The sequence below is a fragment of the Neolamprologus multifasciatus genome, chromosome 2 (assembly GCF_963576455.1).
Source record: "Neolamprologus multifasciatus chromosome 2, fNeoMul1.2, whole genome shotgun sequence".
In the NCBI taxonomy this organism is placed as follows: Eukaryota; Metazoa; Chordata; class Actinopteri; order Cichliformes; family Cichlidae; genus Neolamprologus; species Neolamprologus multifasciatus.
Window position 1 is genome coordinate 6,817,825 of NC_140440.1, and position 23,644 is coordinate 6,841,468.

At 40.1% G+C, this 23,644-nt stretch overlaps 1 protein-coding gene across 1 annotated transcript; it reads left to right on the forward strand.

The window, feature by feature from the left end:
* The first annotated feature begins 237 nt into the window (after positions 1-237).
* Positions 238-19,047, forward strand: b4galt1l (DP-Gal:betaGlcNAc beta 1,4- galactosyltransferase, polypeptide 1, like). The gene is made up of 6 exons (XM_085173247.1): positions 238-1,060; positions 7,809-8,044; positions 13,043-13,230; positions 15,456-15,578; positions 16,069-16,173; positions 17,763-19,047. Exons 1-6 carry the CDS (start codon positions 757-759, stop codon positions 17,890-17,892), a joined length of 1,086 nt encoding a protein of 361 aa, XP_085029373.1. The 5' UTR covers positions 238-756; the 3' UTR covers positions 17,893-19,047.
* The last annotated feature ends 4,597 nt before the right edge of the window (positions 19,048-23,644 follow it).

The window sequence follows — 23,644 nt, forward strand, 5'->3', positions numbered from 1 at the left end:
ATTATATTAAAAAGAGTGTTTGTCAGTAAAAGAAAAAAAAAATTATCAATGGATACATCCATGTTTTATATAGACAAAGACTTCTTGATTGATTAATTCACTGACTGACTGATAGATCAGTGGGATTAATTTATAACATATAATTTATTTGTAAGCATTTAGAGAAACGGCACTCCGGGTGGTTTTGTGTTTTATTGTGAAAGTCTGAAACCGGAGGTGTTCACTATAGTTTCGTCACACTGACAGGTTAGTGTCCTCTGCGGCACGCGAAAGTTTATCCACTCTCTCCGGAACTTCGCAGCTCACTGTCCGAACTGACGTTTGCTGCTCCCGGCTCCGGTACTGACTGACGTGCGGATGTTTCTCTCGAACACTTTTCAGAACTTTTCCGCGGGATTTGTTAACGTTTGTTAGCCAACTTTAAAAGAGCCGTTTAACGGAGACACAAAGTTTCCGAGCCGCGTAGCTGTGAGTTTATTTTAAACCGGAACTGAGGGGCAAACTAATTAATTTACCATCCACCTGAACGTGACGGAGCTCGTTTTTGTTTTTTACGTCTCGGTTATTCGCTTTATTCCCGCGACATTTCGCTCTTATTTTAACCGGATATCACAGGAAACTTGGAAACTTTCCCGACAACTTGCAGGAAAATGGAGTCTGAAAGCAGATAACATTAAGCGACCAGGGGAAACAGACGTTATTTCCGCTTCATCGGCCGGGTTTTAACGAAACACCTCCGGGACTGTGCGAGCCAGGATGCCCGGAGAGTCCTCCGTCAACTTCAGCGTCCTCCACCGGATTTGTAAGCTGGTGGTGCTGCTCTGTTTTCTCCACATCGCCGTCACCGTGGTCTTCTATGTCCGCTCCTTCGATTTCCGCCTCGCCTTCGTTCAGAATCAGCAGTCCAGTAATAACAGCCCTAAGATCCAGAATAACAACCCGGTGGTGACCTCCGGACTCGAGCCTGCGAAAGACGGGGATAAAGTCTCCGAAGAGGGGGAAGTCTTGGAGCAGCCGGTGAAGAAGCTGGAGAAATGCCCCGAGACGTCCCCCCTGCTGGGTAAGACTAGCCAGAACCCTGGTTCTGAGGTCCAGAGTCTGTTTAAAGGTTTAAAACACCACAAACCTCGGAGATTGACTAGTTTCGGTCCTCACATTTTAATAGGAAACAGGGCTGTATAATTGTGACAGTATTGGTTTCTGTGACTTAATAACCTATTCAAACATACTCTTCAGCTCCAACTACCAAAAACAATAAATATTATTTTCACGACTTGCGATCGTTTACTTTTTAACGGCATAATGCAGATTATTAACAATTAAAACCAAGCATTTGGGGCTTAAATAGTGTACTTGTTTACTCCCGACACCTCACTGTATTTCTGTAGCAAGATACTGTACTGCTCCTTTAAGTTTCATCACTAAGAACAAATGAGGTCACTTGAGTGTTTGAATTTGTTGTTTTAGAAACGGTTTGTGGAGCTGGATTTTTTAAAATAACTGCCTGAGGTTGGAAATGCTGCCTTATTGCAGGGGTAAGACATTGTTTAAGATCCATCCATCCATTCTCTTGCGCTTATCCTTTTCAGGTTGACAATGCTGTGACAGCATGAGTCGCGGCAGAAAAAAGCAGCAAACTGGACATCGTGTCTTCCTTTCCTGTCAAAAACTACAGTTAGGGTAGCTTTATCTACTAAACGTCATACTGGTTGTTATTATTTATGTATGGCACATCCCTCTGCTGTGGAGAAGAGGCGCGAGAACAGTTACTCAAAGAGACGCCTTCACGTGCTCTTCTTGTCCAACAAACAGTCCAGACCTCTACGATATTAAATAAATGAAAACGGCAGTTGAAGAGTTTCATTCAGGAATGTGGCTGCCTTAAAGCCATTCCTGTACTCTTTTTGCCTGTTGCACAATCGAGTTACAAATCACTTCCTGTTCCCACTTTATGGCATTAGAGAGCACCTACTTTCAGTGATGCTGGCAGAAATGAAACTTACAGGTTTTAAAAGTATGATCTAAATATGAAGCTCAAGCTTCAGGATCTTCTGCAGTATCAGGATAGGTGAACAGACAAGGCTTTGCAATTTAGCTGAGATCTTTAGACTTGATCAGGTGTTTTTCATAGGTTTTACAGCTTTTTATATTGATAAAAGACCCCTCCCTGCAATAGTAATAGATACACAAAGAAAAAAAGGGTCACCTTCTGGTATAGAAATTACTTTTTCTCTCCCCCCCCCCTTTTTTTTTTACAGCGAGTTCAAGGAAGTCTTCTGTGAATGAACAAAAACTTCATATGTTATATTTACAGGACAGGCTGGACAATGAACCGTCAGCAGTTATATTTTCTGTAATTTTACACATTTTGTTATATACTTTCACTGATCCATGATGCAAAATAACTTTGAGATCCCTGGACTAGAATAACCAAGAGTAACCAAATATGTTTTGTGGTACATGATATGTTTTGAAGTGTACCTGGAAATAGCTTAAATGACATCTCGGTCCAAAAATACCTCCTGCCTCTTCTGTCGTGAGGTCAAAGATAGCTCTGAAGTACGACTGATAAGAACTTGTGCTCTGACTTCATGCTAACAGTTTGTTACCATGAAAAAGTCATTACAAAAAAAGATCCAGTGTAACTCCATTCTTCCTCCTTATTAAGGCTTCTTATGTCTGCATCACTATGAATTATGGGACAGCATTATCTCCTCTCCTTCCATAAAGGATACTGCAGTGTATGCCCAGCTAAATGAAGTAATAAAGGAAGCATTAAAGCACCTTTCCTTTGTATTTGGAGAATTCAAATGACTAATCTTGTCAAATTGCATATGTGTATGAATTTCATGGACACATGCTAAATCTAGCAGTGGGAAAGCTTTAATGTTTTTTTTTTTTTTTTTTAAGTAAACCAATTAGACATAGAAAATATTAAAATTTTAATCACTCCTCACAGTCTTAAACCTCAAAAATGTGATTAATTTGCTCTAATAATAAGAGTCCATGCACGTTTGCATTCATGTGCTCCTCGGAGGGCCGGAATCTCCCAAGCTGAGAAATCATTCCTATGATAGTATTGTGCTGATTTTGGCCGAAGAGGATTACTGCCACTTAATACCTCTTCCAACTCATCTTTGTCTGTGGACGGTTACAAATTACAAACTAAATCCCAAAACAACGAAAAGTTTCAACTTTATTATTGGCAACTTTATTACCATTTTCCCATTATTTATTTTTTAGCCAGCTGGAAACAACTTTTTTCGATATCACATGACCGCGCAGTAAGATTGAAGTAACCAAAATGAGAGTAATTGTTGTCTGTGTCGTTACTTTTTAAATAGATGAGATGGAAGAACACGATGAGCTGCCTCCACGTTAGGTTTCATGAATCTGTGGGGTTGCAGATGGCTCCAGTTTAATCACCAGAGTGGGCTTGATTTATGGGGGAGATTTGTGTGTTCTTGAGTTCATCTGATTGGAGTCCAAACAGCGTTCAGAAGATACGACGCACAGCTGCAGCCAGGTGTTCGGTTACTTTTAAACTTCGTAGTTTTGGCTCACATTAAATCTCAGTGTCATCCAGCTGTGATCCAAAGATCTCTAATAAGGTGTTTCCTCTCTCCTCGTGTCTCCTCCTGGTGTGGGGATGCAGTCAGAGGTGCTAGGATGTTCTCCAGATGTGAGATAATGCAAGCCAATCAGAGCCTCTGTACATGCTCCTCCTCTGAGTTTCTGCTGGAGCTCGGGTTTCTGCTAAAGCTGCTCGTCCTCCATGCTTTGTTTGTGAGAAACAGCCGACAGAAGCAGCAGCAGTTTGCAGGCTTACGAGTCTCTGAGGAGGTAGAGTAGAGGAAACCAGATGTTGTCTGTTCACATCTGACCTGAGGTTTCCAGTCCTGAGGCTTCCTTTATAAACACACACATGCAAACACACACACACCTCATGTCAAGGTTGGAATTTATAAGATAAAAAACGCTTACAGAACCCCTTTAGCGGAAACATTCAGACCAGCTGGCTCTCGAGTGCATCTCTTCTCCCACAGATACACTCCATCTCCTCCGTGTTGGACTGCAGCTTGGAGTCCCCGTCTTGTTCTGCAACCTCTGTGACTTTGGCATAGCAGCACCCATGAACCAGTTCTCCAGCCTACTGCAGGTTTTAGCTAGAGTGCTGTCACTAAAAGGAGAGAATCCACATTCATGAGGTGCTTTGCATTTTTGGTTGAATGAGCTGTGTCCATTATGAGGTGGACTGTGGTTTTAAAACAAGTCTGTTCCAAATCACAGGTGCAGACAGTGTTATAAAATATTTTGTAGTGCAGGTACACTTCTGTGTGCTCTTTCATAAACGTTCTCTCTGCGTGTTTGTCTGGACTTTCAGTTTGATCAGTTTGTGTAACTTTGATCAGGATGTTTGTTATTAGTCTGATGATCTCACCGTTTCCTCAGCTGTGACCTCTCGGACCCCCTCAGACCTCTCAGATCAGCTCTGTCAGCCCACAGACATTCAGCTTCATCGCACTCTTTGGTTTCTGAGTGCGAACTAGTCTGAACCCATCTTGACTTTTAACTACACAGAGAACTTGTGAAAGTGTGGATTTTTAAAATTGTGACCTTTTATTTTAGTTTTAGTTTGCTGTTGGAAAAAAAAATGTGTGACTCAAAATCAGGGGTGCCAAACATTAGGCCTGGGGCCCAGAACCAGCCAGGCAAAGACTTAAATCCGGCCAGACTGGACAGCTTTAGAAAATGTGACAGAAAACATACATTTTTAACTGTATTTTCATAAGCTTTATAGCTTTATCTTTACTGATAAAGACCCAATATATGGATGTTCATGCTACACAAAAAAGATTGTTTTTTACAATCTACTATAGACATTTATATATTTATTTATTCATTTATTTTTGCAGTGTGCAATTATGCACACTGTCCATTTTCTTTCTGTTTGAGCCGGATTAAGTTTGCTCTCCTTGGTTATTAATGAGCAGTGAAAATGATCAATGGTTTTACTCTGTGAACTCTGTCAGACATTGTGTCATATAAAGAGGTTTCACTCTACAACACTTATTTGTTTTTGTAAGACCAAAAGCTCCTAATATCTTAACTAATATTTACTCAAGTATTGGGCAGATTACGTGGAGCCACAAGATGGCTCCACGTAATCTACGGCCTGACGGCCAGAGGTCAGTAATGGGTATGTAGGATCAGTCGATTGGTCAGCTGTGGGGTTATTTAGGTCAAGTGACCTGTGTTTGCTCCAATCTCATAGATGGCAAACTGGCTGAAGTGAACCCTCACTATCAAATAGGTTTGAATTTTCACAGTAAAGGAAGCCCATTGAAATCCGCTTGTTAAGTGGATATGATTTGCCATTAGGTCTTTCTGGGTCCAAGCGCTCCTTCGGGTTCCAGAATCAAACAAGCACTTAAAAACAGTCCAAATTCTTCTAGATCCAGTAAAATGATCTGTGCAAGTCGGCTTTTTAAGGACTGCCCTTAAATCTCCTCAAAGACCAGCTTGACTGATCCAGGAGCAAAGTGACATTATCCAGCAGTTTGTATCCATGGGCAGGAAACGTCCCAGCTTTTAATTCAACGGAAGACCTACGGGCAGTCCTTTAAAAGCACAAACTGTGATCAGCTAGGAGTGCTGGTAAGTCCAGCATGCTACGGAGGATTGAAAACATTATGAAGGAGACTCACAACTGTAAATACGGGCTCTACACTGTAAAAGTGAGTTATTTAGCAATAAAGTCTTTGAAACTTATGACATGCTTATAATTGTTGTTCACTGTATCATAGGGAGAAAATTGAGCCATTGCCCAAACTTTTGTATATGACTGTAAATACTCAGCGCAAGATTAACTCCCCCTTTATAAAAAAACAAACAAAAGTCCATTAGGATATCTCAAAACTCCTGTAATATAATTGCAAATGTTCTCACGCAGGCCTACATCTTTTAATAGCTGACCTTAAATCTTTATCCAGAGGGATGACCAAATGAAAGCAGCTTGAAGTGGCTTAAAGATGAACATATTAACATGTGAAACTGTGCTGAAACCACAAGTGGAAGGCTAAACAGTGATGGATGTGGTAAAATGGTTCCAGCTGTGCTCCCACTTCCTCTGTTAGGGAGTCCTGTTTGGTTTCTGTTGACACGTCATCACACGGTGAGAAATAGTACTCTGGACTTGCAGAGGAGCAGAACATTTTATCTGACATGAGTAGGACTCTGTTCTAGCTGTAGTTTTCTTGGCACTGGTCTAGCATGATGTCACTGTTACAGAGATGTCCGTAACGCGCGGGCAGACATCTTTCCGTGTTCAGGAAAATGACGTGAATATACAGGCTGTATAAAAGTTGTTGACCCGAGATCAGCGTCTAACTGCTCTCTGGATGAAGAGCGCAAATCTTTGTGTGTTAATGAGCTGTTTGGACTTTTGGACTCTTTCTGCAGCAGCATATTTCTCTGATTACACACTGAGAACTGCAGAAGGTTGGAAAATGTTCTGCAGGACGAAAACAGTTTTCTGTCCTGCTGTTTGTGCTCACATCATTTCAGTCAGAATAAACCAGAACAGACTGGAAGAACACGCTGCAGGCGTACACAAACACGTTTAACCTGTCCTGACGATTATGTGACCAGACTCTTCACAGCAGTTTTCCTCAGATACATTTGACTTCGTCTCTCCTCAGGGGCCGCTCTTTTCATTCATTCATTCAGATACAATGCTTATAACACATCAGAGTTTAATGGGAGGCGGTGCTGGTTATCTCGGTGATATGTTTGGCATGAAAGGACTCCGAATCGTTTGATGGGAATGAAATTTATCACTCACAGAGGGTTGAACCCTGAAAATCAAGGTGTGACTGGCTAGTCCAGTTTGCCCAAATTTCATTGCAGCAACTCAAAAGCGGTTCTCAGTAGTTTGTATGCCTCCCCCTCACCTGCTTGTATGCATGCCTGACAGTGTTGGGCCATGCTCCTGATGAGATGAGATGGTGTCCTGGGGATCACTGAGCTCCTGGATAGTCTGAGTTGTAACTTGGCATAAGCCAAACATAAGTTTTGAGCGCAATCTATCGGATTTAGGTAAGGCAAGTGTGGGGGCCAGTCAGTAGTATCAATTCCTTCATCCTTCAGGAACTGCCTTCATACTCTCGCCACATGAGGCCGGGCATTGTTGTGCACCAGCGGGAACCCAGGGCCCACTGCACCAGTGTATCGCCTGACAACAGGATTTCATCCTGATATCTAATGGCAGTCAGGGTGCTGTTGCTGAGCCCGTGGAGCTCTGTGCGTCACTCCATAGATATGCCTCTCAGACTATCACTGACCCACCATACTAATACATACGTGCTAAACGATGTTACAGGGAGCATATTGTTCTCCACGGCTTCTCCATATGCTTTCACGTCAGGTGACGAGCAGGACGCCAGTGGTGGACTTGCCAGTTCTGGTATTCTATGGCTAATGCCATATGGGCTAAGGGCCTTCTGTGGCCCTGTCCAGCACTCCCAGGGTACCTGCCTGTCTCCCAGAATATTTGGAATAATTTGTATTCATTAGCTTATCCTACTGTATTTTTCCATGTGGATGTTAGTGAATGAGGCCTAGTTGTTGTATATTTATATATTATTTCACTTTTTGTTTTTCTACACTCTATTTTGTTTTTTAAAAATAATACTTTGGATCAGTTTTTTTGCCTGTGGGCGAAGCTCTCTGCTGTGGCCACCTGAAAAGGTTGTGCTGATCCTTTACTCTGTAGTCAGACTCTCTGATGTTGGTGTTTGTGTCCTCAGTGGGTCCCCTGCGAGTGGAGTTTAACATTCCTGTAAACCTGGAGCTGATAAAAAAGGAGAACCCCAACGTGCAGCCGGGCGGACGCTTCAAACCCAAAGACTGCGAGGCGCTGCAGAAAGTGGCCATCATCATCCCGTTCCGCAACCGAGAAGAGCACCTCAAGTACTGGCTGTACTACCTGCACCCGATCCTGCAAAGGCAGCAGCTCGACTACGGGATCTACATCATCAACCAGGTACACTTACGATGTGTGTTCATACATGAGAACAAAGAGACAATTAAAATCCTGTATGTATAAGTTCCACTGTTTACTTGACAGGGTGGACTGTTTGCCTCTTTGCATAAAAATGAAATGAGAGAGCATGTTTATCCAGAGTTTGGTTTCACAAATAGTAAAATAATAAATCTGGTCTCCTGCCTGTGTGACGCCGGTGTTGGCATGAATGGCTCTTTATCCTCCCAACGCCAGATACATTCCTGGAATTCAAGCTTCAGCTTGTTGCTTACATGAAATAATCAGTTTGGAGACATTAAATACACTGTTGTGTCTGAGTGCTTCCTCCTCACTATCACTCCCCCTTACTGTGCGATGGCAGGAGTTTGTTTTGCAGTGTGCAGCTGTCAGTGATAAAAAGAAGTTTATCAAACGTGACTGATGGGGGTGTGTGCAGGGGGTTGATCTCGCTACTTCTGACCAGAAATACCAGTCAGTTAAGCTATTCATGTAGCTAACTATTGGTTTACAACAGGAATAAACCATTTATAATAAGTCCTCTGTACAAAATCAAACTTTTTATTAATGCAGTAACTACCTTTAAAATTACTGTTGAGTATTAGATTAACAAGAAAAAGAAGTAATGAAAGCAAGCCATAGGGTTTAAAAATAAGATGATAATCTTTATTTATTTATTTTTGCCTCTTTTTGAACTGGACCCCATCTTATAACTAAAAAGGAGCAGTGGCTATCAGATGTAAAGCTCTTAAAGTTCCTCTTAGGGTGGAGAACAGTGGTTAAAAAAAGGCTTCGATCCTGGAACAATTAATGAAATACCTTTGAACTTCTCTGTCTACTCTTCAATCACATCATGATTGTTTAACATAAAAATCCACAGGTGGTTCACAGAGTATCTCACAGTAAGAACTCTAAACTTCTTTCTTACACGAAGCTTCTTCAATCAGCAGAATTTACTGTGAATTCTTGGAAACTGGGAGTGTGATCTCTAGTGCTATTGATGTTTGCAGGGCGCAGTGTCACATACTTTTGAGGATTCTGGAAACTGTGTGAGTGAAAGACTGGTGGCTTTTGCTTAAGTACACAGTGAGGGTGTGTTCACTGTGTTTTGTGTTGTGCAGAAGGCTTATCAGCACAACACAAACTGGAGCAACACTAACGGCATTAGTGGCTTTGGAGCTGAAATTCGAGTCGGATCAGTCACCCATCTCAAACAATTTTAGGTTTAGATTGGACTCTGGTTACTAGGAACATTCATTGTATTGCAGTTACTCCCACCACTTATAGATTACCAGAGGAGTTATTTAACATCTCTCTTAGCAACTGAAGTAAATACGCTTAAATCTACTTTAAGCCTAACAAAACCCACTCAGACAAGTTATTATCAAAATAAACTATTGTTGTACAGTTTGATAAGCTGACAGATTCTGCTACGCCAAGATGGAGGTGATGATGATGTGATTAACTAAACAAACAAATGTGTCTATGTGACATCAAACGTTGTGTTTGGATAGTAATGTCTTTTCTCAGCTTCTTAGATCCTGTTCCTGATAAATCCTACAAAGGGAAACAAAACTGAATTGAAATAAAAATTCAAAATGAATAACTCTCATCTGTGTTGATTATTTTTTGATTACTTGAATAACAGGACAGTTTTTAGTTTTGGGGCTCAGAAGTCACCAGTGTTTCTGAATCTTTGCATAGTTGAAATGTTAAAATGTGTTTACACAGCATCCGGAGAGCTGGTGATATGCAGTAGAGGCTATTAATGAAAAACTTGTTAGAAATTTGTTATTGCTCCCAAATGTTGTACCTCTGGGCGCTGCTTTCTGCTGTCTGTGTGGAAATGAGAACTTTGCGTATAGTTACAGTCTGCGTGCTTGGTCTGAGGATCTTTGCTGAGACACTGACAGTAATGTTAGCAGTCTGGCTTGGTTTGATAAAAGCCAGCCACCAGGCCTCTGAGGACAGATAAGCAAGCTCAGGTGTTATTTACATGTAAATGAGCTGGTGCCCCACCTGCAGACAGAATCAGGGTCAGTTTACACCTGCCCAGGTGAACCCAGGTGACCTAACGAATGAATATTCGCTAAATACGTGGGAGTTCATTTGCAGAAAACCTAAATAACAGAGACGAGTAAACACGTTTACTGGTGTCCTAGCGCCTGCTTTTCCAGTCAACAAAGACCTCAGTGTTTTGCCTTTCTATACCACGTAACTCTATTCAAATATCTCCTAATTTACCTGCAGTCACTCTGCATGTATTCAAACCTAATCCAAATGTTTCCCAGCCTCCATTCAAATATCTGAGATTTACCTTCTCTATAGGTATATGCTAACGTAAACATACACAAAACTTAATTTAAAATAAATACTAATATAACATCTGTCTGCACGTAGGCCGGCAGGAGGCTGTCGCTGATGAAAATTTCACACAATTGGATGGAAAATGCCAAACAATAGTTTTGTATTATAATCTTTTTAAATTGAAGGGTTTGAATCATAAATATTTAACACTCAGTGAATATATGTGGTGATAGTGACTGTTTACAAACATCATCTGGCACACACAGCTGTTGTATGTAGTGTGTGTGTGTGTGTTGTTGTAACTGCATGGACCCCAGTGACTGAAGATTGAGCCTCATATTCAATCACCTGACTGATTTCTGAACTTTCTTCTTCTGCTTTGTTTCTCAGTGTGACTCACAGTTGTTGTTTTTCTCTCTCTTGTGTGTGTGTGTCCTTCCTCCTCCTCCTCACTGTGCTTATCTTGCTGCCCCTCCTCACCCCTCCAACCTCCCCTCCCTTTGCATGTCAGGCCTTTCTGACCAATGGTTGTGGCCCTGGAGACGCTGAGGCTCAACCCCCGTTTGGTGTTGACTGAGGGGGTCGCACTGGTAATACAGGCTTCCTTCTTCTCTTGTTTTCTATCTGCTCCAACTTGTTTCTACTGTATTTGTTTCCTGTGAAGCTTTACTAACCTCTTTGTGGATCTTTTCATTCTGGCAACAGGAATTTTATCAGTTCCCTTCGGGCGCACTTCCTATTTTTTTGCATGATTACACTTGTTAAAGCACGCTACAGAGCTGCTGTGATGCAGATATCTGCAGCAGCTGCAGATCTCAACTTGCCTTCGTGCCTCATGAAGCCACCTGAAGGATCTCTAGCTTTGTGTGCTTGTCAGCTGAAACACAACTCCTTTGTTGGGTTGATTTTGCCCTAAAAATAAATATGTTTAGTTTAGTCTTTTAAAAAGAACGCTTGTTTGGTTAGAGCATTAAAAACTACTTGGTTAAGATTAGTCACTAACAAGAACACAGTTATGTTTAGGCCCTCCATACACCTTGATCAGGTTTCGAGTTTAGAAACTACCCATTAATTGGCTTCTGTACTTTTGGATGGAAAATCTGAAGATTTACATTTATGTAGATGTGCATCAACCTTCATCTTTAGGCTCCCTTCACACCTGCTCAGTGCATAATCACCTGAGGTCTGTTTACTGCTCCCATAGAAACCTGAGTTATTATTAGCACAGCAGCAGCAGGCATGAAGTTCTGAAGTTTCTCTCATCCATCCCACGTGGCTGCTCACAGCTCCTTTATTCATCATGACAACTGGACCAGGATCAGTGTGAAGGAGTGTTGGATTCACTGCTGGTCTGTTTGTGAACAATGTTCATGAGCACCATTCACAAAGAGTTGGAGAATGGCTGCAGTAACAGCATTGTAAGATGGTGAAAGATGCACCCTTAGGTCCTGTCCTTGATTTAGAGATGGTGAGGTCTTCCTCACAGCCCATTGTTCATTCAGTGAGCTTGTTTCAGTTATTATGCAAATATACGGTTTATAATGTTGGGGAAACCCGCAGTCACCTGAGACACTCATGTTACACTTCAGTGAGATACTTTTTACCCCTCACTTGTAAAAAAAAAAGAAAAAAAAAGAGGCAGAGGCATTGTTGTAGTGTAGACATCCAGGTTAAAGGTCAATTTTCCTTAAACTCACCTAGTGTGAGATAGAAATCCTATCTATTAGGATGTTTTGTTGGCCATTGTGCCTTTGATTGAAGAGCGAAGAGTGTAGACACACAGGATTTTATTTGATCAATGTGACTTGAAGCTGTCAGACCAGCTTTGAGTTGCACTTTCAGAAGTTTTATTTACTTTATGGGGTATTGCAGATGTGTGACTTAAATGGTTTTTATTTATCACCTCGAGGCGGTATGAAGATTTGGGTGGCTGGTAACAAGTCACCGAGGAATCCAGAAGACTCAGTCTAATAGCTTGAATGATCCATCATGCTGGGATTAACTATATATTTTTTCTCGTTTTCGTCCATCTGTTTATAGTTTCAGTGCATTGTAATAACCTCAGTTCGGAGCAGCTTCGTGCTGTCTTATTGTCCTTAAACAGCTCTTCTGACTTCACTCTCTCTTTTGAAGGAAGTCATTTTTTTTTTCATATGAAGCAGAAAGTACACTAAATGCAAGAAAAATGCTGCAAACTTGCATAAAGTCATTAAGAGTGCAGCAGGAGACTCAAAGTCTGTCAGCACTAAATGGGTGATGCAGATTAGGTTGCATTGAAAGTAGCCCCTGTAATCTTATGAGACGATAGTCGTACGTCAGCGCAGACATAAACATTTTTAAACCCAGTAAAATTTCATTAAACGGTTTGGGTTGTCTCAAAATCCTGCAATGTTTTAAGGTCATACTGAGCTTTGTCTTGTATTATCTCGAGGGAGGCTTTTACTCATATCAGTTTCTGCATATTTGTACAGTTCAAGTTGTCTAACATTCTTCAAACCGGTCGATCAAGAACTGCTGTACAAGGAGACAAAAAAACACTATTGTTTGCCTGGTGATGGATTCATTACATTTGATCTACTATATTATATACTCTACGATACAGGTCAAGTTTGAAAGTGTTTTTTGTGACTAACTTAACACTCTGTTCTTTAACCAGTGCCGCACTTTTAACCTGTGATTATCTGTGTGTGTCAGGATGGCGACGAGACCTTCAACAGAGCCAAGCTGCTGAACATTGGCTACGCGGAGGCCTTGAAGGAGTACGATTACAACTGCTTCGTCTTCAGCGATGTCGACCTCATCCCCATGGACGACCGCAACACCTACAAGTGCTTCAGCCAGCCTCGGCACCTGTCTGTGTCCATGGACAAGTTCGGCTTCAGGTGAGACGCCACAGGAAATAAAGGGATGAGAAACTTAAACGACAGTTACGCCACAGAAAACTGAATGGAGGTGCAAGACAAGCAGATTTATTGTGACCGTCTCCAATGAACTTGGGATCTCGTTGATTTGAAGTGATTACTTCAAAGTCGGGGACCAGGTTTGCAATAACTTGCAGTCTACTGTTGTCTTCAAAGCAACTTTAGTGCATCGAGATGGGATGGAGTTAGTCTGCTATTAGTGATAAAAACTGTGATTGGAAATCATTTGCTGTCTACATTCACAGAAATTCATATGAACTTCTTACAGACAAAGTCCAGTCAGAACCTCGTAGATTTAGAACAGAAGTTCAGAAATTCCTCCATAAATTGTGACGTAGTTGCTGCAGGACGGTGTTTTAATTGCAAATAACCAGAATACAACCCTGCTGATTTGAGTTGAGTCCCGATAAGTGGAGACCGACTCAGATTGATTGCAACATGTTGATGATCTGTCTGCATTAAATTAAATTTAAATAGAGGTTATTTGGAAACCTTTACCAATCTGTCTGAGAGTGATTGCAGTTGGTCAGAGTCAGACCGGGAATGTTTGGAGATGGGTTTTTCTACCACCAGGTGACTTTTGCCATCAGTTTCTGATTGGAGGTGATTGCCATGGGGTTGTGTGTGCAACACTATCACTCTCACTTACCCAAATACTTGCAGTGAGTCACCAAATGTAAAAAAAAAAAGAAAATTCATGCAAACACCAGACAACCAACAATTTTAATTTTTTTCTTCGTTGTAAAGAAGCTGCTGTCGAATTTTTACTCATTTTACACGTGTACTTACAGACAGACAGTAATGGTTAATCAATTTCTTGTAACCCGACCCTGTTATTGAGGATCTCTTTGTCATGCTTTGAGCTGATGGTGTCAAACTCTGTTTGTTCTGTTGAGGTCAGCTGAGAGAGGCACAGTATGTGCCGTATACCTGTCAGATACATGTTTTGTAGCTAATGGGTAAAATTAATAATGTTTAACATCGTACACATAACTGGCATCACGGATCAAGTCAGCTAAAGTCATTTCAGGCAGTAGTTGTTTCCAACACACAGTCACTGCTTTCTTCAAGTGTTTTGGGAGGAGACTTTTAAAGGAGTCGGGTTTATCTCAGCTATGTAACCAAGGTTGAACACAAGGTCAGGCAGAATTATCTCATGATTAGTTCATAACAATACCTTGGAACTGTAAAAATGACCCCTGCTTGCATGCATTTAAAAGTTTTTGAGAAAAACATCCTCTTCCTTTTTCTTGCTGGATCCTCCAGCCTGTCTGACTACATTGCAACACAGGAGAGGCTGTGCAGCTGCTGATTGTAATGCTGTGTTTGAGGCTGGGATAACTATATAACACAAAAGTGATTGAACTCATTAGTCACCGTTTTGGAGTAAAAGAGACTTGTTGCTAAAGATAAATTAAAAAAAAAAAAAGCCTCCTTGAAGCATTCATAGCTGAGAAATGAGGGTCTTTTTTTCTTTCTAAAAATCCTTGTCCTTGGTCTCGCTGTGAGGTGTGAAACAAAAGTGCCACTTTTGGCGTCGGAGCATCCTGCAGAGCTGACGTGTCAGTACTCAGGTCTGGATGTGCTCAGCACTGAATCTGTGTTGTGGGCCGGGTTAATCGTGCAGACAGTGTGTAGTTCTACTGAAGAGTACAGACAGACTTTGAAACCACTGAGAAAGAGGTGGGTACTGAAAGAAAACCTCCCTTCCTGTTTCCTGTCGCTGCTGTCCCTGAGCAGCAGCGTTTCCTGTCAGGAAGCCCAAAGAAGCTGATGTGTGTCATTTCACCTCCTGCTGTTGTTCTGTGAAAAACAGGCTGAGCATGAAAGGAAAAAATGTCCACTGTCACTCAGATCACGACACGAAGTATTTACACAAAACTGCTTTGTACAAATACAGGATGGTAACTGGTTATGAGAACAAGTGAAAGCTGCTTCCTCTATGCTCTGCAGGCTGCAGCTGAGTGAGGCCTTATCATGTCCAGCTTTATGTTTTTCTTCTTGACTTTATTAGAGTCACTTTGCACAATTCACAGTTTAGAATAACAATAATTTACCTTATATTAGGCCTTGGTGCAGTCCCTCAGTTCATGCTTTGTCTGAAATGAGCCATTTTAGCTCCTCTGCCTTTAATATCCAAGATCGATCATGTCGGTCAGCTTTAATGACCTGTTTATCTTCTGCAGGTTACCGTACAATCAGTATTTTGGAGGCGTCTCCTCGTTGAGTAAAGAGCAATACTTGAAGATCAACGGCTTTCCCAACAACTATTGGGGCTGGGGAGGAGAGGACGATGACATCTACAACAGGTACATTTTCTGCTTTACATGCTGCAGTGGACTCGCTCGTGTCATTACAAACACATCGCGTACCGTCTTTATACACATGTCGCATGTCACATGATCCACAGTCTACAGGTCAACCGCAGCTCCAGTGTCAGTTTTTATGTGTCTGAAGCTTTTATTTGATTTGAATTGACAGCAAATATGTGTTGTTATCCACTCATCAGCTAATGAATCATCATAAAAATGTGCATGAAAATTACCCACATTTGAAAAGAACATTTTTATATGGGGCAAAAAGGAAATATGTAACATATACAAACACTTGGAAAATAGTTTATAAAATTATGAAAATTTGCCTGGACAATAATAACATTTTTTTTAAATTACCAAAAAATAATTCAATGCTACAAATTAATTATTACCATCTTTATTATATTTAAAAAATATAAATCAAACAAAAATCAAAGAAAGACATTTTAAATATATTCTTTTAAAAAAACTGTTGTGTTTACAGGGTGGCGTCTAAAGGAATGTCCATCTCCAGAGCCACCGGTGAAATCGGGAAGTGCCGCATGATCCGACACAACAGAGACAAGATGAATGATCCAAACCCACAGAGGTGCAGACCCAAATCATCTTCACACAACTCTGCTTGTTATACCAGACACACACACACACACACACAACACACACTGTCGTTTATTCTGCATGATGACAGGGAGTCACGCTGGAGTACACCCACTCTCCTGAACTGTTTTCACTTCATATAAAACTTGTCACATGAGATTTAATTTCATTAATTTCATTTCCAATGTTATTCCTCACTGTCACATACTTTGGAAATATAACATTGACTTTCACTGCTATGCTGATGATCCGCTGCAGTGTATTTCTTCCAAACCCACTTTCTCCCTTCCACCCATCTCTCTTTGATTGCTTTAAGAAGATTAACCATAGTTCTCTATTTTCTCAAACTCAGTAGTAATAAAATTGAAGCTCCACCTGTCAGCACAGATTCCACTTTAACTAAATCCTACAGGTTTTCCATTAATATTGATGACAACTCCATCCTTCCCTCCGCTCAGGTTAAGAGTCTAGGTGTCATCCTCGACAGTACTTTATTAATCTTCCACTTAAGCAACATCAATCATCTCTGTCTCATCATGATCCTCCATGCTGCTGCCACGATTAGTCGACTAGTCACGATTACGTCGACTATCAAAATTTTCGATGACTAATTTAATAGTCGGCGCGTTGTTTGAAGCTTTGAAAGAGAGAGCACATCACCTCTGTGTTTCAGCCACCTCACTGGCTGCCTGTAGTGTCTAGAATCACTTTTAAAATATTGCTTTTCACTTTCAAATCTCTCCATAACCTGGCTCCTCCCTGCTTGTGTGATTTACCCCACATTGCTAGTCCCTCCCGCTCCCTTATGTCTTCTTCTGATACTCACCTTATTGTTCCCCGCACCCATCTCACCACTTTTGGGAACAGAGCTTTAAGTTGCTCTGTTCCCCAGCTCGGGAATTCACTTCCTCCTGATATTAGAAACACAGGCTCTTTTCCCTTATTCAAGTCAAAACTAAACATGCATCTTCAAACTGGCTCACTCTCTTTAAACATCGACTCCAATTATTGTCTAATTCTGTTTTTTTTTTTTATCCTTTTTACTGTTTGTCTTCTATGCTTTGAACACTGACCTTGGGTTTTAGTAAGGCGCCCACAAAAAATGTGTTATTATTGTTATCAGTACTGTTAGGTCTACACTTATAGACCTCGCTGACTGAGACTTATTCCCGTGAGCAAAGCAAGACGAACAGAGATCGATTGGTTTTAACTTGCGCATGGGGAGCCCAGTTGAAATCTTAGAGCTGTGAGTTCTGCACCCAACCTCAGAGGCCTCCAACTCTGGCCCCCTCCTGCAGAACATATGTCGTGTGTGTCCGCAACAGTGAACGTGTGATGTGTGTGTGTGAGCATGTGATGTGATCAGTGAAACGTGAATGTGTGTCTGTGTAGAAAACAGAGGTGAGCATTCATGCTAAAGATCTAATCATCTTGCACACTGACAACCATATTGATCCACAATTCTCTAACAAGTACCATTACTGATCAATATTTATACAGCTAATTAAAATGATGGCTAAATGTGGTTTTAAGAGTGAGGCTGTTGGTTCTGAAGGGTCTGGATGCTGTTTTTGGTTTCAGGTTTAACCGGATTGCTCACACTCGAGAGACCATGAACAAAGACGGCATAAACTCTCTGAATTACCAGGTGGTGAGCATCCAGAAGCTTGACCTTTTCACTATGATCACCGTGGATGTGGGAAAGCCATGAAGGATCTGTGGCACCGGGACCAGGCTGAAATTCACACCGTGCCTCTGACACTTGAAGCTTTAAGTTCTGGTTCTGCTCCAGAACTACTGGACTGTTTCTGTGATTTTTTTTTTGTTTTTTGCACAAACAGACTCATGGTTTGTGGAGTTTTTTCAGGGCCTTAAGGACTCATTTCTGATTGGTCAGCTGGAACCAATCAGCTCCCACCATCTGTGCGTCAGACGCTGCTGCTGGGATATTTCCTAAACAAGACCTTTGTTTTGAAAATCAGACAATCAGAGCGGCCCTCAGGGTCATGTGGTCTGGGCTTTACTGCTGGAGGATTAGGGTTTATTGAGTGTGTCTGTTTTACCTTTTTTTTAAATCAGGTTTGTGATCAATGTTTCTTTTTTTACAGCCAAAGTTTAATCCAAAATGAAACAAGAGTCTGTTCCTCAATAGATTCTATTACTAATTAATCAGCACTGATTGATTATCTGCTTGTTTTGATTCCAACAAAACAGAAAAAAAGAAAAATGATAGATTATCGGTGATGGTTGGTTTCTCTGTTGACTGATTAGCTGTACTTCATTTTGATTGATTGATTGATTGTATCTCTAAGTGTCCTTATTGGTACCAAAGACTTTACTGATCCTGTGGATGAGGTCAACTGACTGCTGGACAAGTTCGTTTGATTATTGATGACACATATTGATCCAGTGTGTTATCTGTCCTGCATGTTCATTTGTGTCTGCAGACCAGTCTCCTCCTCACTCTGTGAACAAATCACCTGTAAATGTGCCTTAGTGGTGGGACTGGTGGAGAAGCCAGTGTATGAATGTGTGTTTTGTTTTTATTCCCTTTAATATGCCATGTGTATGTTCTTCTTTGTGTCTTGTTTCACTCTGTGTTTGTGGTGTTGTCTCTGTGGGTCATGCTGTGCTGTAGATAATCATTTCCAGGGTGGAGGTCAGCCTGACCCACAGAGACGAAACGTGAATGGGAACACAGCAGGCTAGAAAAAAAAGAAAAGGTAATGATCCTTTTAAAAGCACTAAATTCAGATTCATAAAACCAGTTAAATTAATAAATACCTGAAATCAGATTTCTGTCCTGCTGCAGTGATTTTGGCTATAATATGTTTCTGTATGTGGACATTAAAGATGATGTGTTGGGCTTTTCGTAAGCTGTAAGCCATAATCATCAACATTATAAAAAATAAAGGCTTGAAATATCTTTCTTCACATGTAATGAGTCTATATCATATATTAGTTTGACTTTTTAAGTTAAATTCGTGAAATAAATTAACTTTTGCAAATCTTCAAATTTTTCAAGTTTCAGGAAATTCTATCCAAATTCAATAAAAGCTGTGCCTCCGAAGCATAACAGAAAAGGAACTTTGCCTTGATTAAAAAACATTTTACGCCAGTAAACGAGGGAAAGTGATACAGTCCTAAAAGCAAATATTTAAAATCACAGCTTAAAACTGACCACTGCATGTACAGAATCATTAGAAACAAAGTCACAGGGCAACTTATCAAATTTCTTCCTCGAGATCAGAACACAACAGAGAAATACTAAATTGCTGTGGAAAAGTATTAATCAGAGAGTACCTGAAAAATATATCCATACAACTTCAAGTAAACTGGACCATACAAAATGACAGTCTTGTTTTTGTAACAGTTTTAACGACTATTTTATTAATTTTTTTATTATTAATATTTTATTAATAAAATTTGCAGAAATACAATCTGCTTTATTTTAATTGGTAAAACTACTTTAACTCCCAATTACAAAGATGATGATAAAGTACGTAAAAAACTTTAGACTATAGCCAAACTCATGAGCAAAGTGCACCTGGGGGCTTGATACTTTCCCCTAAAGAATTATAAGGACATTTTAACTACTTCTGTTAGTCATTTTATTAATTAGTCATTGGAGGAAGGTATATTCCCATGACATTAAAAACCTCTACTGTAACTCTATCAATATACCACCAGCCTCTTCAAAAATGATTGAAAAGGTTGTGTCTAAAGAACTGATGGCCTATCTAACTGGAGAAAATCTACTCCACCCCATGCAGTTTGGTTTTCGAGCTTACTGCTCCACATCTAACTCCATCTGTCTATCAATGCCAACAAACTGGATTCAGTCCTGACTCCTGCTTATCTTACTGCTTTCAGTGTTTCAGGATAAAACTGAAAATATCATCATTGAGAGCCTGTACTATGGGAGTACCACAAGGCTCAATCTTAGGACCATTGCTGTTCACTATAAACAATTTAGTAAATATGATTTTCATCTGTGTGATGGTGTTAAAACCTTGATGTATGCTGATGACCCAGTGCTATATTTACACATTAAAGACCTTGAACAAATTGCTGCCAAATTAACATTCAGTATTCAAAAAGTGCCAAAATCATTCATATTTTATTCTGAATAAACAGAAATCAGTGACTATGTTCTTTCAGAATGAGCACAACGTGTTCACCCAAGTATCTACACTGATGGAAAACAGTTAAAAAAAATGCTGTTAAATATTCAAAGGTTACCTTAGATTCCACTCTTATATTTTAAAAAAACATTTCAAAAAGATGTGCCATATGCTGAAATACAGCATAGCTACTTTAATTCATTAGGAACTAACTGACAGTTGCTGCATCTAAGACATAATTGAATGCAATGATTCTTTCTTAATTTCATTACTGCATTTCATGCTGGTCACAGGACTGGATTAAAATCCATCAGATCATTTCACAAATGAGTTCTTAAAGTTCTGGATACTATTATAGTGAGATAATTACTGAAAATAACATGGAACATTTTGATAATCTAATATTGTATTGTTTATACATAATGCTGCTCTGACACCTTTGATGGAGAATGAAGTTCCACCAAGTCATGTAGTATAAAGAAGAGCTTTATGACTTGACCAAAGAGTTTCAGCCTGTCCCTTTCATCAGGGTCATCAAGAACAGTATTGCAGACAGCATTTTAAATAAATTAAGTGTCCGACTAGAGAAAAAAAAAATCTAATTGGAAACATTTAAAACAACCGATTTCTACACCAACAGAGCACCAGCATGGATGGACTCAGCATGTGGTCATGTGATATGTGATAAGACCTATATAAGGAGTGACTGATGTCACATCTAAGTGTGAGATTTGTCCAGCACTGCTCTGAGTAAATGAGCGGAGCTAATGGTAGGACTGTAATATACCTTTCCAGATGACACTGGGAGTGTCAGCGGGAAGTTTAAGGTGGTTTTCAAACAGGATTTACAACCAAACACTTTTATTATCAGCGTGTTGATCAGAGTGAGTTTACTGAATGTAGTCATAAGAGAAAGTTTGGAAGAGTTTGAGGTATTTTCAGACCTGGAGGTTTGATGATTGCTAAAGTCTCCATGAAACAAACTGAAGTCACAGCCCATTGTTCGTTCAGTGGGCTAGTTTCAGTCATTGTGCAAATGTACTGTTTATAAGGCTGAAGAAACCTGCAGTCAGCTGAGACTGAAGAAGTCACTTGGATGAGTGACAAAACGATTCTCCCACTGAAAAATATAAGTCCAGATGAACAGAATCAACCTTTTGGGATCTTGATGAAACAGCACACCCTTGCTGAAGGACCAGAGTCCCTGCAGCTCTTCGCTGTTTCAGGACTCCGAACTTCTGCTGTCTCTACAAAAAATAAAATCTAAATAACTAAAACTTAAGAAATACAAAAAATAACTAAATCACAGTTAAGGACTTTTAAATACTGAATGCAATACAAATTTCTTCAAATTTGTATTCTATTAAGGAGGTCAAGGGCAAATGGGGCACCATATATTGACCTCAAATGCAGAACTTACTCTTAAACGCAACCCTGAGTTCGCAAGTTCCCATAATGCTGTCCTTACCTGTTCAGTCACATATTTGACTTTCCAAGTAGGTACAAAGGTTTTGCATACAGTTGCAGTGATCTGGAACGTTCCACTCAATGCATGTCAGTTGCATCTTCTTGTGCATTACTTCTCATAGCATCTTCATGTCTGCAGCCTTACTATCATGAGAAATATCTCCTGTCTGAAGAATCAGGTGTCAATTTGTGCTCCCTGATGATGTTTCATTACAATTGACAAAACCAAATAAAGGTATCAATCACCATATAACAGACTACCTATAAGCATTTAATAGTTTTTCATTTTCTGTGAAGAAGCAGTGTCATTGTGGTGCTACGAGTGCTGATCATCAGCCTGAAACCGACCGGCTTCCTCAAATTTGACCCTGGCTCACTGTCAATAACAACTGTTTAAAACCAGTCCTCAAGCTGCTCTGCTCACCTTTGTTTTGGAATAAAGTTGTTTTCCTATAACTTCGATACCCTAATGTGGCTTCTCGGGGAAAGAACAAGAGTCAAGGTGTTTGCCAGTCTGAGTTTGGTTTGAATTAAACGAATGTCTCATGCCGCTGGGGCTCTGGGATGCAGAAAAGTTTCTAGTTTGGCAACTAATCTTCAGATAAGAGATAAACCTGACTCATTCAAAGAACATGAAAAAGGCTTTCAACATTATCTGAAATCTTACTGAAACACACCCGAGATTTTAAAAGTGACAAGTCGTTGACTACGGAAGCGTAGAGCTACCACCCAGGCTAAAGAAAAATACAAGTGTATCACGTTATAACGTGAAAAGTTTATTGTTCTAACAAGATACTTTTCCTGTTTGTACAATATACTATCATGTTTGTACAATATACTATCATGTTTGTACAATATACCTTTCACGTTTGAACAACATAATATCACGTTATTACAATATACATAATTATCACGTTCGTACAATATAATTATCACGTTCGTACAATATAATTATCACGTTCGTACAATATAAATATTATATTGTAATAACGTGATATTATGTTGTTCAAACGTGAAAAGTATATTGTACAAACAGGAAAAGTATCTTGTTAGAACAATAAACTTTTCACGTTATAACGTGATACACTTGTATTTTTCTTTTGCCTGGGTGGCAGCTCTACGCTTCCGTAGTTGACAAACTGAGGTGACAGGTGCAAATTTAATCTGTTCTTTCCCCAAACAGAAGATACGAAACAAGCCTGATATAAGGGAAGCGACCTCCATACACCCACATGTGAAACCAGACGAAGTGAGGAGGCTTGAATTTCCTAAATGAAAAAACTGGAGAATCATTTTTAGAAAGTGATGAATGTTTGAGATCATCACTGCACTGTGTTAAGCCCTCATCAGACATGTGTCAGAGATAAGGGAGGATAAGGAAGTTGGTGGTTACTTCCTTATGTCATGGTCACCAACTGCCTTTGCAGGTTGTGGTTCATTATCTGAGAGCACAATAGCAGAAGAGGCATTTGGTGCATCGTTTCTCTTCTATTCAAACTCGACCAAGTGAGCTCCAGTCAGAGATGTTATCAGAGGGAGAGTTGACAGACAACAGCAGATAAAGATCTATAAGCTGCAGAACAGCATTAATATTCCTGTGAATTTATGAGATAATATTAATGCAGTAAACAAGCATGAAACTGTGTTCTTATCACTGTCTATGAAACAGTTGCTTTGGTCTTTTTTAAATATTATTTTCTTTTGTCTTTGTTTTTATGTGTTGCCGTGTTCCACTGCCCCCTGGTGGTCAACACAGATGCTGCAGGTCACCCACAGTCATTTAGAATAAAAAAATAATTAAAAACATTTTTTTTACTTAACACTTAAATTTAAACCCCTTTAAAAACCAGAAGTAAAAAATTAAATCCATAT

Coding starts and splice junctions, on each gene's coding strand:
- b4galt1l (XM_085173247.1), top strand. CDS start 757: ATGCCCGGAGAGTCCTCCGTCAACTTCAGCGTCCTCCACCGGATTTGT. Junction 15,579..16,068: donor GACGATGACATCTACAACAG/GTACATTTTCTG, acceptor TTGTGTTTACAG/GGTGGCGTCTAAAGGAATGT. Junction 16,174..17,762: donor AATGATCCAAACCCACAGAG/GTGCAGACCCAA, acceptor TTTTGGTTTCAG/GTTTAACCGGATTGCTCACA.